Source organism: Chrysochloris asiatica, unplaced genomic scaffold (genome assembly GCF_000296735.1).
Source record: "Chrysochloris asiatica unplaced genomic scaffold, ChrAsi1.0 scaffold00113, whole genome shotgun sequence".
In the NCBI taxonomy this organism is placed as follows: domain Eukaryota; kingdom Metazoa; phylum Chordata; class Mammalia; order Afrosoricida; family Chrysochloridae; genus Chrysochloris; species Chrysochloris asiatica.
The window spans coordinates 3,138,126-3,152,837 of NW_006408631.1; the positions used below are offsets into that span (position 1 = coordinate 3,138,126).

A 14,712-nucleotide genomic window follows, 5' to 3' on the forward strand; every position below is an offset into this window, starting at 1 on the left:
AACAAGAAAGAATGGCTCAAACAAATAACCAAGACAAAGAGACAGTAGACATTTCTGAGAACGAAAAGGTAATAGAACTGAAAAACAATTCAAAACTAAGAAAATTAGTTACCTTTAAAGGATCAAAAGAAGACTGAAGAAAGCAAGAACACAATAAAAACTTTAAATGAATTCAGGAAAACACTGTGACAGCATACAGACCAAATAAATGCAAATTTTGAAACAATATAAAACCTGAAATTAGAAATCCAAACCATTAATACTAAGATCTCAGAAATGGATAATACATTGAAATGGCAAAGGAGTAGATGCAAAGCAAGGTAAATCTAAACTGATGATCTTGAAGAGATATCTCTCAATACTAACATGTTATGAGAATAGTTAGAAAATTGTCAAAGAACTATTGGAAGAAAACTTCCCTAACATCATGAAAGAAGACAAGCATGTAAGAAGCTGAACGAACTCCAGGAGCAATCCCAAAAGAAAACCACCAAGACAAATCATAATCAAACTTTCCAAAACCAATGACAAGGCAAGAATCCTGAGAGCGGCTCAGGAAAAACAAAAGATTATCTATAAAGGAGAACCAATCTGACTAAGGTCGGATTTCTAATCAATAAAATGACATATATAAAAATTTGAAAGAAAAATAATGCCAATCAAGAATTGTATACCCAGCAAGGTTGCTCCTCAAATACAATAGTAAATTAGGCTATATCCTGATAAACAAAAATTAAAGCACTTTGTAATGACCAGATCAACTTTACAAAACATACTAAAGGGTGTTCTTTGGACTAAAAACCAACAATAGCAAACAACATGAGTATTTCCATACATGACAGCATGATCCAGAACTCAATCCAGATATAGTAGTATTTAAAGTAAAACAAACCTCTAAGACTTAAAACAGGGAACCAGAGATGTCAATGTATAATGAAGTCAACTAAAGAGAAAAAAGAAGGAGTAGTGTAGATACAGACTCCAAATGGCAAGGACGTAAAGGAGATTTCAAGATAACACAGACTGCTTTAAGCAGGAAAAAATTAAATAAACTGCAGGGTAACCTCAGACAAAAATAATACACCTCCACATCAAAACAAAAAAGAAGAAGAAACTCAGAAAGATTTATTAAACACAACAAAAATGAAAATAAAAAGAAATCCCACAAACAAAAGGAACTCGGCACAGAAAATTATGTGGAACAAAGAATTCAGCAGCATCACAAAAAACACACGGATAACTGACAATCAATTCATACCTATTAAAACGGTCACATAAAGAACAAAATAGATAAGAAAACAAAATCCTTCAGTATGCTGTCTACAAGAGACGTATCAAAAAGTTTGAGAAATCCTAAATGCCCATCAATAGAGAAACTGTTAAACTTTGGTACATACACACAATGGAATACTACAAAACAGTGAAGAATAATGATGAATCTGTGAAACACCTCACAACATGGTTGAATCTTGAGGACATTATGATGAGTAAAATTAGTCAATCACAAAAGCACAAACATTGTATAAGACCAATGTTTTTAAAGTAAGAAAAAAAGGATTTCTTGATACAAGTAACTATGATAGTTATGGGGGGGGGGATTATTCACGGGCTAGAGAGTAGACACATGTTAACATGGGTAACAGAGCAAACAATATACAAGAGGGAGGTTAGCAGATGAAAGATGAAGGTAGTGGGAGCCACAGGGAGGAATGCAAAAGTTAAATTGAATAGAGGTAACTGTTGGGACATAGAGAGGATTGCAACCACATAGTGAACCAAAGTGTATGGTTTGTTGAATGTAAAACTAATGATCTTGCTCTGAAAACCTTCACTCAATTCACAATAAAAATTTTATAAAAAAAAAAGACTGAATGCTTCAACTAGTTTGTTTTCAAAATGAAGACCAAAAACAAAAATGTAAACAGTCACTGTAACCTGTGAACATCATTGGTGGTGGTGCTGATAGTAGTATGCCAGAGTCAGCTCTGGCTCCTACTGAACCTCTATAATGTCTCTAAGGTTGTAAATTTGTAACAGCATAAAGCCTCATCTTTCTGCCACTGAATGACTAATAGAGTCAAACTGCTGATTTTATGGTAAGCAACCCAGACTGTAATCCACTACCCTACCAGGGATCCTTTAGAATATCATTGTTGTTAAGCACCGTAGAGTAGGTTCAAATTCATAGTGACCCTGTACCGGGTTTCCAAGGTACTAACCTTGCCATTCAGAGTCCTGGTGTGGTGCTGGTGGGTTAATGTGCCAGACTGCAAACCGTTTGAACTGCAAAGTCAGCAGTTCAAGTTCACCAGATGCTCCTAGGAAATCCTACACAGGATCGCTATGGGTCGGAGCCCACTCGATGGCACTTAATAACAACAACCTTGCCATTAAAACCAACCTTGTAGTGCAGTACTTATCCTACAGCGCTACACCAAGAAAACACACTTAGAAATTTATACTTTACCAAATTAGATAGTGTTCAGTAAGAAATATAAAAATAAGAACTTTCATTACATAGTAGAAAAAAGTATTTAGTAAAAAACATCTTTCATTTTCGCCTCGTGGTTAAGAAGAATTAAGACAAATATTCTAGCAGTCTTCTTAGTTCTCTTTAAAACACCTTTTGAAATAAACCTTGTAAATATAAATAGATCAGGGCAAACTTACCTTACCCCTATTATGAATTTATGTCTCCCCAAAAGTTGTGTTGTAAACACTAACCTCTATTCTGCTCCCATAAAGATTTACAGCCTTGGAAACCCTGTTCAGGGTCGCTATGGGTCGGAATAGACTCTACAGCACTTAACAACACCACCTGTGGTTGGAGTCCTGGTGTGGCACTGTAGGTTACTGCGCCAGACTGCAAAGTCGTTTGAATCAGAAGTTTGGTGGTTCAAGCTCACCAGTTGTTCCTTGGAAACCCTATACAGGTTCCCTATGGGTCAGACCTGACTTGGTGGCACTTAACAACAACAACAACAACAACATACCTGTGGTTAAGGAACTCTGGTAGCGTAGTGGTTACAAGTTGGGCTGCTAACCTCAATGTCAGCCATTCAAAACTGCCAGCCATTCCGTGGGAGAAAGATGAAGGTTTCTACTTCCTATAAGGATTTACAGCCTTGGAAACCCTATACAGCATCACTGTTGAGTCAAAACTGACCCACAGTACAACACCACAACTGTGATTAAGGAGCTCTGGTAGCACAGTGTGTTACAAGTTGGGCTGCTAACCACAAGCTCAGCAATTTGAATCTACCACCTGCTCCAGGGAGAAATATGCTTTTTGCTCTAGTAAAGATTTACAACCTCAAAAACCCTATGCAGGATCGCTGTGAATCAAAACAGACTCCAGTGGACACCACCACCACCACACCTGTGGTTATAATCCCATTTGGGAATCAACAGTCTTTGTCATATTAATGATGTTGAATTAGTATAAAGTGTGTTTTAAGACCATCTCTTTTGAACTATGAAAGAAATTAAATAAGCAAGTACTGAAGCAGCCATGGGGAGAGATTCCAAGTTACATGAAGATTGTCTAGAAGCAGAAGCTCAAAAGAGACTTGGATCTTCCCACTTAGCCAACAGAGAAAGAATACCTTCCCTCTGAGTCAGCAACCTAAATTCTACTTCCAGCCTCCTAAGCTAGGAGAAAACAATGTGTATGTCAATGCTATTCACTTGTGGTATTTCTGTTATTACAGCACTGGGTAACTAAAACACACACCTTCTCTGATCAAGTAACCATTACAATATAAGGCAATTAGAAAATATGAAAAAGTTTCGAAATTAAAATAGGAAAAAAAGTAAAAAGACAATCGACATAATGGGTCTTGTTAACAAAATATGTAAGAAACCAATACAACTCAATAATAAAACGTTAAGTAAGCCAAATTTTTAAAAGGAGAATGATACATGAATGGTCACTAAAAGCACAAGAAAAGATTTCAACACCATTAGCCAGCAGAGAAATGAATTCACAATGAGATAATTCACAAGCAGTAGGATGACTAAAATGAAAATAAATAACGAGTTGGTAAAGATGCTGAGACTAGGACCCTTAAAAACTGCTTACAAAAATGTAAAATGGTAAATCCATTTTGGAAAAAGTTTGGCAGTTCATGAAAATATTAGACATACAATTACCATATGATCCAGCAATTCTAGGTATAAAACCAAAATGGAAAGTACATAACACAAAAGCTTGTAACAAATGTTCATAGCAGTATTACTAAGAGCCAAAACGTGTAAACACCCCCAAATATTCATGAATAAAAGACAGTACAGCTATACAATGTTAAACTATTCAGCAATAAATAGAATTAAGGTACATGCTACAACAGGGATGCACCTCAAAAACATTAAGCTACTGAAAAGAGCAACATCACAAAAGACCACATATTGTAAGGTTTCTTTTCCAGGATAGGAACTCTATAGTGACAAACTGTAGGGTGTGGCACTGCAGGGCTTTTAAGGCTGGTTTGAACCCCAAGGTGTCGGCAGTTCAAGCTTACCAGCCACTCCTTGGAAACCCTATACAGGTTCCCTATGGGTCAGATCTGACTTGGTGGCACTTAACAACAACAGGGTTTGGGAGTTGTTGTTTTGTTGTTGCTAGCTGCTGTTGAATCTGTACCAACTTACAGCAACCATATGTACAACAGAATAAAACACTGCCAGTCTTGGCGCCAACCTCACAATCGTTACACTTGAGCCCATTGCTGCTGCCACTGTACCAATCCATTTATTTTTTACTGACACTCCACTTTACCAAGCATGCTAGCTTGCTCCAGGGACTGGTCCCTCCTGGTAAAATGTCCACTGTACCAATCCATCTCACTGGGAATATTCCTCTTTTTCACTGACCCTCTACCATTTACCAAGCATGATATCCTTCTCCAGGACTGGTACCTCCTGACAAAATGGCCGAAGTTAAAGAGACGAAGTCTGGCCATGCTGGCTTCTAAACAGCATTCTGGCTGTACTGTAGAGTCGATTCCAACCCATAGCAATCCCATATAGGGTTTCCAAGGAGCAGTTGAGCTTGAACCACTCACTGACATTGCAGTTCAAATGACTCTGCAGTCTGACACATTAGCCCACAGTGGACCCCAATATTCTGGTGCTGACAATGTTCCACTGCTATTCATAAAGTTTTCAGTGATAAAATATTTGTAAGTACTGGTATTTAAAATCGTAAAATAGTAGCTTCCAGAATCAAAGCAATATGCAAACCACCAAGGTACGAAAAACTGCCAGATGATTTGTTGAAGTCTGGGGTATAGGGGCATAATATGACTGCTAATCACTACCAAATTTCATTTTTAGGGTGATGAATATTCTACAACTATACTGTGATGGTTGCAAATCCTATGAATACACCTACAAGCACTGAATTGTACATTTTAAATAAGTGAATTGAATATTATGTGAATAAAAGTGTTAAAAGGAAGGAAAGTTAAGGGGATTATAGAAAAGGGAAATTCTTCATTATGAAAAAGTCCTCAACATTTTTTACCTCTTCTCTCAACTTTCTGATAAGCTCTGTGTCATTGTGATGGGTTTTGATGAGTTCAGCTTTGCCACTTGCAACAAGGGATGCACTTTCAATTAGATCAGGCCGTAAAGTACCTTGGGCAAGAAAAACTTCCTCTGGTTTCAGGTTCATTTCTCCAATTACTTCATTGGCAATCTATTACATCAAAGAGAGTAAAACAGCATTTCAACATATTAATCTTTAAGACAGAAACATTTTCTATTTTGAGCTAAATTTCTAAGAGCTTTTTTTTTTTAATAAGTCCAGGAGATATCGGCCAGTTGCCAAAATAAAATACTTCAAGAATGTGTTTCAACAGAATTCAAGAAGGTATGCAATTTATTACTTTAAGAGATTGAAATACTCAAAAAGAACTGATCTTTAAAAACACCTATTCTTGAACAGTTAAAAGGGCCTGCAACACACGTACTATACATAAAAGTTTCCATTAATCAATATTATACAAACATACAGTACAACTGTCACCCAAAGATAAAAGGAAAAAAATAAAAATAAGTCAGAAAATTTGATTATATGATATGACAAGGAGATATTCTTTGACATGAAAAACTCTCACCAAAAATAGTACACAGTTAAGATATTAAAAAGAAAGATACCTTAACAAAAGTATCCCCAATGATTTTTCTTTTCTCTTCTGGACTTGTAGTCATATTTAATGTTTTGCTAATCCTTTTGCGTGGGGTCCTGTCTTCCTCCGATATTGGTAGAGTTGTTGTTCCATTGTAGAAAGAATGAGCAGCATTTATCACTGGAGAAGAGAAGAAAAGTATATATATTAAATTAACAGATAATAAGTAAAAGGTAAAACTATAGAAGAAAAAGTATATCCTTTGATCTCTCCTACATTTGTCTACACATTCCAGAACTGGCAGTAAACCATAATTAAACAGATTTCATAAACTTTGTTCTTCAAAAAATCCCATGATATTTAATGATCAAAGGCTATATATGATATTACAAAATATGCTGGCTATTTCTTCTCTGTTCAGTGTTTCACCAAAACACCAAGACAACACCAAGAAGCACAGCCCAACGGAGTAAAAAGCAGTGATTCACAAACAGGGCTATTAGTCTTAAAAACTGCAACACTGGCTAGTCTTTTAAAGTATTGATGCTTATGAACATAATCCAGCAACCCTTGGCTGCCCTTTTACATATATAATCTGACTAATCTATGTGGTATTAATAATTGATGGGTTTCACCGTAAGATGTCAAGACAGCTGGCTATTTTACTATGGGACAGCCAAACTGGTCAATTACCCCAGAGAAGACATTTCCGATCTCCTGCTTATCATTATTTAGGTACTTGAACAGCAAATGAAAGGCATGGGGGCAATCATTCAGTATACTGATTTTTACTTAATCCTACAGTCCTGGTGTAGCACTATAGGCTAATGTGCTGGACTGCAAGGTCGGTTTGAACCTTAAGATGAGCGATCAGGCTCACCAGCCACTCCTTAGAAATCCTATACAGGGTTGACTCAAAGGCACTTAACTATGACTGTTTAACGTAGTACTACTTTTCACTTCCACACTCAACTACTCCTGGTATTGGTATACTCAAGTCCAGAACCTCCTTTTTAGCCTCTCTGGAGAATAAGCCTGCAATCTTCTGCTAGGGAAAAATAGATAGTTGCAGTCTGTTCCTATGTTATGAAAAAGATCTGTTTGTCAGATTGTAAACAAATTCCTGTTTTAGACCTACTCACAGACTTCCTTCTTCAAAAGGAACTCAATGCTTCCAATTCCTAAGGTTTCCTAGAATTCTACAGCACAAACAGGCTTGCTTTTTGTTAGCTTCCCAACCCAACACCAAGGCTTTTGCTTCCTCTAAGCTATGATGTTAGTTACCTGGGACAGATCCAGGTTTGTATAAGGCCTCACACTTTGATAATGTGAAGACTCCTTCAAGAATGAATTAAGTATTTTTAAAATCCTGAGTTATAGTAAAATGGCTAACAATAACTTATACACAGAAACAACTACAGATCATATTTAGATCACAAAACCCAAACTAAATGCAATCTATTTCTTAGTCTGATCCCTGAAATGCCCATAAGCCTCTCCAACACCACTAAGAAGTTTACTGGTGACCTATTTTTAAAAAAGAGATCATGCAACTCTTCATTTAACTCCTTTTCATAAGCCTTTCTGTTTGCAAAACAATATGTAGATCTACTACACCTGTTATAGGAAAGCTTAAGTATTCTCATTCATACATGAATTTTATAGAATAGGGTAGGAAAAACTAATCAAAAAAAAAAAAAAAAATGACTACAGAATAGAATAGTAGCTGAAAAAAACCAACTCCACAGCACATAACAACAACAACAATAAAATGATCTATTTTTTTTTAAATGCCATCAAGACAATTCTGACACATGTGTATCAGAGTAGAACTGTGCTTCATGGCGTTTACAAGGACCGATTTTCTCAGATGCCTTTTTTCCAAGATACCTTTGGGTAAACTCACACCTCCAACCTTCCAATTAGCAGACAAGCACATAATACGATTTGTACCTCCCAGGGACTTCAAAGTATAGCAGTAATCAAAAGTTTCAAAACTTGGGGCTCTTCATGAGTCAAAAGTAATTATAACTAAAAAAAAAAAAAAGTTCAACCATCAGCTGGTTGCAAAAATTGTTAACTAGTTAAGGGAATGTGTTCGATTAAACAAATCCTGACAGGTCAGTTCCTTTTGCCTGAGTTTATCAATACCTTTGACCTGAATTCCAAGCTTCTTGAGGGCTTCTTCTACAGACTGACTTTCTCGTTTTCTCATAAAGCCATTATCAATGTGCACAGCAATAACTTGGTCTTGGTTCAAAGCACGATTCAGCAAAGCTGTACAAACTGTAGAGTCTACTCCACCACTGAGTAAAACCTACAAAGTGAAGTGAAAAGAAAAATCAAATTGAAACCAAAAACTGTTTCCTCCAAGCACTGTTTGTAGCAAAGGCATATATATATATGGTAGCTGAAAAAGCACTGTAAAGCAGTACAACTCACAAAGCATATATTTTACCCAGTAAACATTTGAGGATTGTGTTTAGGAATCCCAACTCTGGGTTCTAACATTATTGACATAAATTTGCAAACTTCCAAAAGCTTACCAAAACTTTTGATGTGCCTACTTTCTCTTTGATCTCTCGTATGCATTCACGTTCTCTGTTCTGCACAGTGAAAGTTCCACTGCACCCAGCTATATCATAGAGGAAATTCTTCAGTATTACTTTCCCATTTTCTGTAAGGCCAACTTCAGGATGGAATTGTGCTCCATATAATTTTTTTGTTTCATTTGCTATACCTTAATAGAGAAAAATCAGAAATTAGATTTTTCTTTTCCTGTTGAAAAAAAAACAGTATCCTCAATAATTACAATTTCCTTCACATATAAATGTTTAAGAGTCTGGTGTGGCACTGTGGGATAAAGCACTGGATTACAAGGTGGGTTTGCACAAGGTCAGTGGTTCAAACTCACTAGCTGCACCTATACAACAGGGTCGCTATGTGTCAGAACCGATTCGACAGCATTTAACAACCAAATAAATGTTAAGCGGGAGCCCTGGTGGCATAGTGGGTTATGCATTGGGCTGCTAACCACAAGGCCAGCAGTTTGAATCTACCAGCTGCTCTTCAAGATAAAAATGAAGCAATCTGCTCCTGTAAAGATTTACAGCCTCACTGGCTTGTAAAATGTGCCCTTTGGAAATTAAAATAAATAATGTATCTACAATGTGGTAAGTGTACATAAAAAAAAGAAAATAGTAATAGAGGTAAATGCTGTTGGCTGGGGAAGGTGCATGGAGGGGACTGTAATCATTACAATGATTTACTAAATGTAAAAATGGTGATTTTCCATGTAATCCTTCAGTCACTCAATACACAATAAAAGCTTTAAAAAAAAAAAAAGATTTGCAGCCTCAGAAACTTTGTACAAGATCACTATGAATCAGAACCAACTCAACAGCACACCACCACCACCACCACTATAAATGTTAAACTGATAGTTTAGTATCTGAATCTTCTTGGCTGTTCTTATTCATCTTGCCCAACTCTATAAATGGAAGTGGCCCAATACTCAGCTCTCAAACCTCTTCTCTAAACATTCTTCAGTGACTTCATAGCCTCACAACTTTTAATTCCATCATATGCTACTAAAGCCCCAAATTTACTTCTCCAGTGTAGTTTCTCTTTGAAAAGTCCAAACTCATATATACAACTACCTGCTCAACACCTTGATTTAATGTCTATGATGCACAGTAAACTCCTGCAGTATTTCCTAACAGGTAAATAAATATAAACTTCATCCTCTGTTGCTTAGACCAAAATAATCTAAGTTAAAACTTTACTCTACATTCTATCCCCCTCCAATAGCAAATCCTTTGTCTCTCCCTTTAAAATATATCAGAATCCAATCACCCCTCACCACTTCTACCTTTGCTACCCTGGTACAAGATACCTCTGGGTTTCTCCTTGTTACTACAATAGATTTCAAGTTGATCTGCTTCTGTCCTTTATAACTTTCCTCCTCACGATAGCCAGGTGATTCTGAAAGTAAATCATGTCTCAACTTTGTTCAAAATCCTACCTCACTACAAGTAAGCCAAGTGTTTACAATGGCCTCAAAGGCACTGCATGTTATATGACCTTGTCTTTTGCATTCTCCTGCTTTACTCTGTTACAACCACAATAGTCTCTTTGCTCTTTTCTCAAATATGTTTCAACCAAGAAATGTGCACTTGCTATTTCAACTGCCCAAAATGCTCTTTCCCAAAATATGATGAGAGGTCAGAACTAACTTCCTTCAGGTACAATGCCATCTCATAGGAATATTTCCCTTGAACATTCTATACAAAATGGAAACCACCCCAATCATATACAAATTCCCCAATACTCGGCCTCTTTCCTCTACTTGTTTTTTTCAATGCAGTTACACATCATCTGACATATGGCAATTGCTGCTATTTATCCATTGTCTGTCACCACCCAATTAGAATGCTGAGCAAGGGATTTTTGTCTGCTTTGTTCATTACTACTTATTCCCGGTACATAGAACTGTGTTTGGCACATGTTGATAAGTGCCGTCGAGTCAGTTCTGACTCTTAACGACTCTGTAATAGGGTTTACAAGGAACGGTTGGTGAGTTTGAACTGCCAAATTTGCGATTCAAACCAACCTTATGGCTGAGTGCTTATCCTACAGCGCCACACTAGGACTCAATCTGGAACACAGCAACATTCAAATATATGATGACTGAATAAAAATACAAAAACTAATCTTTACATAAAAATCTATATAAACTGTTGATCTTTTTACATGAAGCAAAATCATTTCAGCATGAAAACTATTCTTGATAATTTCAATATGAATATATTAGTCTGTTAAGTAACTATAAATAGAATAATTGAATTTGGTTTAGTATGACAAACTTTTTTCACTATTAAAATTTGTCATTTTAAACAAACTTTATTGATAACCTCACTTTTCTCTTCTCCTGATTACTAGGAATAGTAATTATGTACATTTATAGTATAGTTAAGTGCCACGGAGTCAGTTCCAACTCAAAGAGACCCAGAGAGAGGGTTTCCAAGGAGGGGCTGGTGAGTTTGAACCATCAACCTTGCAGTTCAAACCAACCTAGCGGTATAGTGCTTATCCTTATAGCGCTACACAGTAAGCAAGCCAAAATCTCAAACTGCAAAAAAAAAAAAAAAACAATTCTTCCTCAGAAACTTAAACAGCAAAAAAGTTAAAACTCAGAAGTTGGATAATTTTTTGTAAATGGCTAGGCAGTAAATACTTTAAGGCTTTGTGGGTCACATACCATCTGTTTTTGCTTTTCTAAAAACTAACCTTTTAACAGCTGTAAAAACTGCTGAACACAGAGATACAGATGCAGGCTGAATTTGACCCACAGGTCATAGTTTATAAACCCCTGGGGTTAACGGAAAAGTCCTGGGTGCTTTGTCTGGTGTCACGCATGTATAAAACACATGCCTATAATAAAGCATATACCTAAGAAAGGCATAAAAAGCAGGCATTTACAGCTTTGGTATATGCTTGAAAATGTTATGTTAGAATGAATTTTTTACCAAGTCATTTCACGGAAAAACCATAAATAAATGACTTTGGGATAATCTTTCTAGGAGCTCTGGTAGCGTAGTCATTACGAGTCGGGCTGCCAACCTCAAGGTCAGCAGTTTGAAACTACCAGCGGTTCCTTGGGAGAAATATGGGGCGTTCTGCTCCCATAAAGATTTACAGCCTTGGAAACCCTGTGCAGGGTCACTATGAGTCAGAACTGACTCTATGGTACGTAACAACAACAACATAATCCTTCTGATATCAAATTCCCATCATATATTAGTGATTAACTCTACCCACATTTAGAGTGTCTTCACACTAAAAAAGAAACACAGAAAAGCAAAATCAGTACCCTCAAAGAGAAACACATTCTCGGACACTTGATATTTGTTTTTAAAGAAATCCATAAAATTTTAAAATTTTTACCTGCCACAATGTTCCCAGAACGTGCCACAACCTTGAATCCATCAGCTACTTTGTCTACACTATCTCCGTGTGTAAGCAAAACAATTTCCTCCTTCTGTAGGCCCCTAAACATTCAAAAATTAAAATGTAACACACAAAGATCTTATAGACATGATTAATAGTTTTTGCTTTAGAAATAGATGTTGTCATATGTACGTCAAAAACAGAAAAATTTAGTCCACAGTAATAATTTTGCTAGATTTTAAATTCATTCTATTATAATTAAAATAAATCTAAAAAACACAATGTAAAAATTTTAAATTGAAACATAAATATATGAAATACATATAAGCACACACACCAAAAGAGACAACCAAGAGGCTTTAAAACAATTTCCATATTATCTCTCTTCTGGGATTTATCTTAAGAAGAGAATGCATTTCAAAGATCTTACACTTCATTCATATTACCAATAATAGTTGTAGTGCTGATAGTTACCATTAAACTATAGTATGGATTGTATAGGTTTTTGCGTACTGTATTGTAATGTGCAGAGTCAATTTCAACTGCCCTATAGGGTTTCCTAGATGATAACCTACAGTGTTGCTATGAGTTGGAATCGACTCGACAGCATGAGTTAAATCTTTATGAAAGCAGATCTCCATGTCTTTTCTTCCACTGAGCTGGCTGGTAAGTTCGAACCTCCAATCTTTGAGTTAGCAACCCAGAACTTCACCATTACACCACTAGGAATTCCTTTGTATATTATAGGTTATAACAAATAATACAAGCAGGAATTAAGATTTTCTGTTAAAGAATAATGAGATAGAAAAGGAGATACACATCAAGAGTTAAATAAAAAACTATAATCTTTCATTTTATTTTGAAAAAAGTGTACACTAATGGTTTTGTTTTCTCTTTCTAAAACAACACATTATTTCCTAACCCTATCCACTGATAAGCTCTATAAACAATGATAACCTAGTACAAGACAGAACCTATAACCCAAAAATTCACAGCATTTAACAAGGGAGGACTACTATAAATGTAAGAGATGTAATCAACATTAGACAAATGCATTGTGCTCTTTATCTAGACACAGATTGCGAAGACCCAGATTCAAACAAATCAACTGTGAAAATACATTTGTTACGGGAAAATACAAACAAGGACCAGATCATACCAAATACTATTTAAAAACCTAAAATTAAATTTCAAATAGATAACTTTAGGATTTTGTTATCATCGTTATTTAGAGAATGAGTATAGGTTGTGATTCCCAGAATTTTAGCACTAGAAAAACAAAACTTTTAACTCTAACCAGATCTTTAAAGTCGTTTGTAATATATATATTTTTTTAACTATAATCCAGATTCCTGAAGCGCATTTTAAGACTAGGACTAGAAATAAATATTTAAGCAAATAAAGCAACAGTTCTGTCTTTGAAGTGAAACAAGCAGTTTATCTCAAATGTATCTGGTAATGAATAGCTTCAGATGGTAAAATTATTTCAAGCAAACAAACCTAGACTATTATTATTATTAATATTCCATTTAAGATATGAGAATCTTTAAAACACAGATCGTCTACTTTTGCCCTTTCCCAATACTGAAGAATAAGCCACAGCCAGTTTTCTGTAAAAACTGGAATTACAATTCTATTGAAGGTAAAGTATATTCTAAGACTTGGATTTTAAAATACCTGTTCTGTCAAATTTGGAGTAAACCATTCACTGAAAAATAATTTGAATTCAAGTCAATTTAAGAATATATCTACAAGATAGACTAAAAATAATTGTTGTTGATAGGTATCACTGAGTCAGTTTCCACTCATAGCAACCCTAGGTATAAAAGAACGTACCACTGCCCTGTCTTGCAATCCTCAAAATTGCTGTTACAGTAACATATAGTATTTTAATTCCTCTTTGCTTTCAGCAAGCAAGGTTGTATCACCTGATTATCACAGGTTGTTAATGAGTCTTCCTCCAACCTTGATTCCACATTCTTCTTCAAATAGCCCAGATTCTCAGATTATTTGCTCAGCATATAGGCTTCAGTAAGGTGAAAGAACATACTCGTCACACACCTTTCCTAATTTTAAACCTTTCTGTATTCACATGTTCTGTTCGAACAACTGCCTCTAGGTCCATGTACAGATTCTTCATGAGCACAATTTAGTGTTCTGGAATACTCATACTTTGCAATGTTGTCTGTAACTTGTCATGATCCACATAATTGAAAGGCTTTATGTAGTCAATAAAGCACAGGTAAACATCTTTCTGGGAGTCCTGGTGTGGCTCTGTGGTCTAATGAGTTAGACTACGAAGTCGTTTGAACTGAAAGGTTCAAGCACACCAGCTGTTCCTTGGAAACCCTACACAGGGTAGGTATGGGTCAGAATTAACTTGAAGGCACTTAACAACAAACATCTTTCTGGTATTCTCTGCTTTCAGTCAAGATCCATCTAATGTCAACAATGATATCCCTCCCTCCACATTCTCGTCTGAATCTGGCTTGAACCTCTGGAAGTTCTCTATCAATGTATATTTGCAGCCGTTTATATTTAGTAAAACTTTACTTGTAACTGTTATCAAAGATATTATCCGATGATTTCCGCATTTCGTTTGGTCGCGTCTCTTTGGAATGGGCACAATATG

At 35.9% G+C, this 14,712-nt stretch overlaps 1 protein-coding gene across 2 annotated transcripts in view; it reads right to left on the bottom strand.

Moving 5' to 3' along the window:
• Positions 1 to 14,712, bottom strand: part of GMPS (guanine monphosphate synthase) — a 79,469-nt gene that overhangs the window by 19,181 nt on the left and 45,576 nt on the right. For both annotated transcript variants that reach the window (XM_006867951.1, XM_006867952.1), the window contains 5 exons: positions 12,078 to 12,181; positions 8,678 to 8,871; positions 8,283 to 8,448; positions 6,160 to 6,311; positions 5,525 to 5,698 (listed from right to left, as the gene is read on the bottom strand). In XM_006867951.1, the coding sequence (XP_006868013.1) occupies positions 5,525 to 5,698; positions 6,160 to 6,311; positions 8,283 to 8,448; positions 8,678 to 8,871; positions 12,078 to 12,181 (790 nt within the window). The remainder of the gene's footprint in view (positions 1 to 5,524; positions 5,699 to 6,159; positions 6,312 to 8,282; positions 8,449 to 8,677; positions 8,872 to 12,077; positions 12,182 to 14,712) is intronic.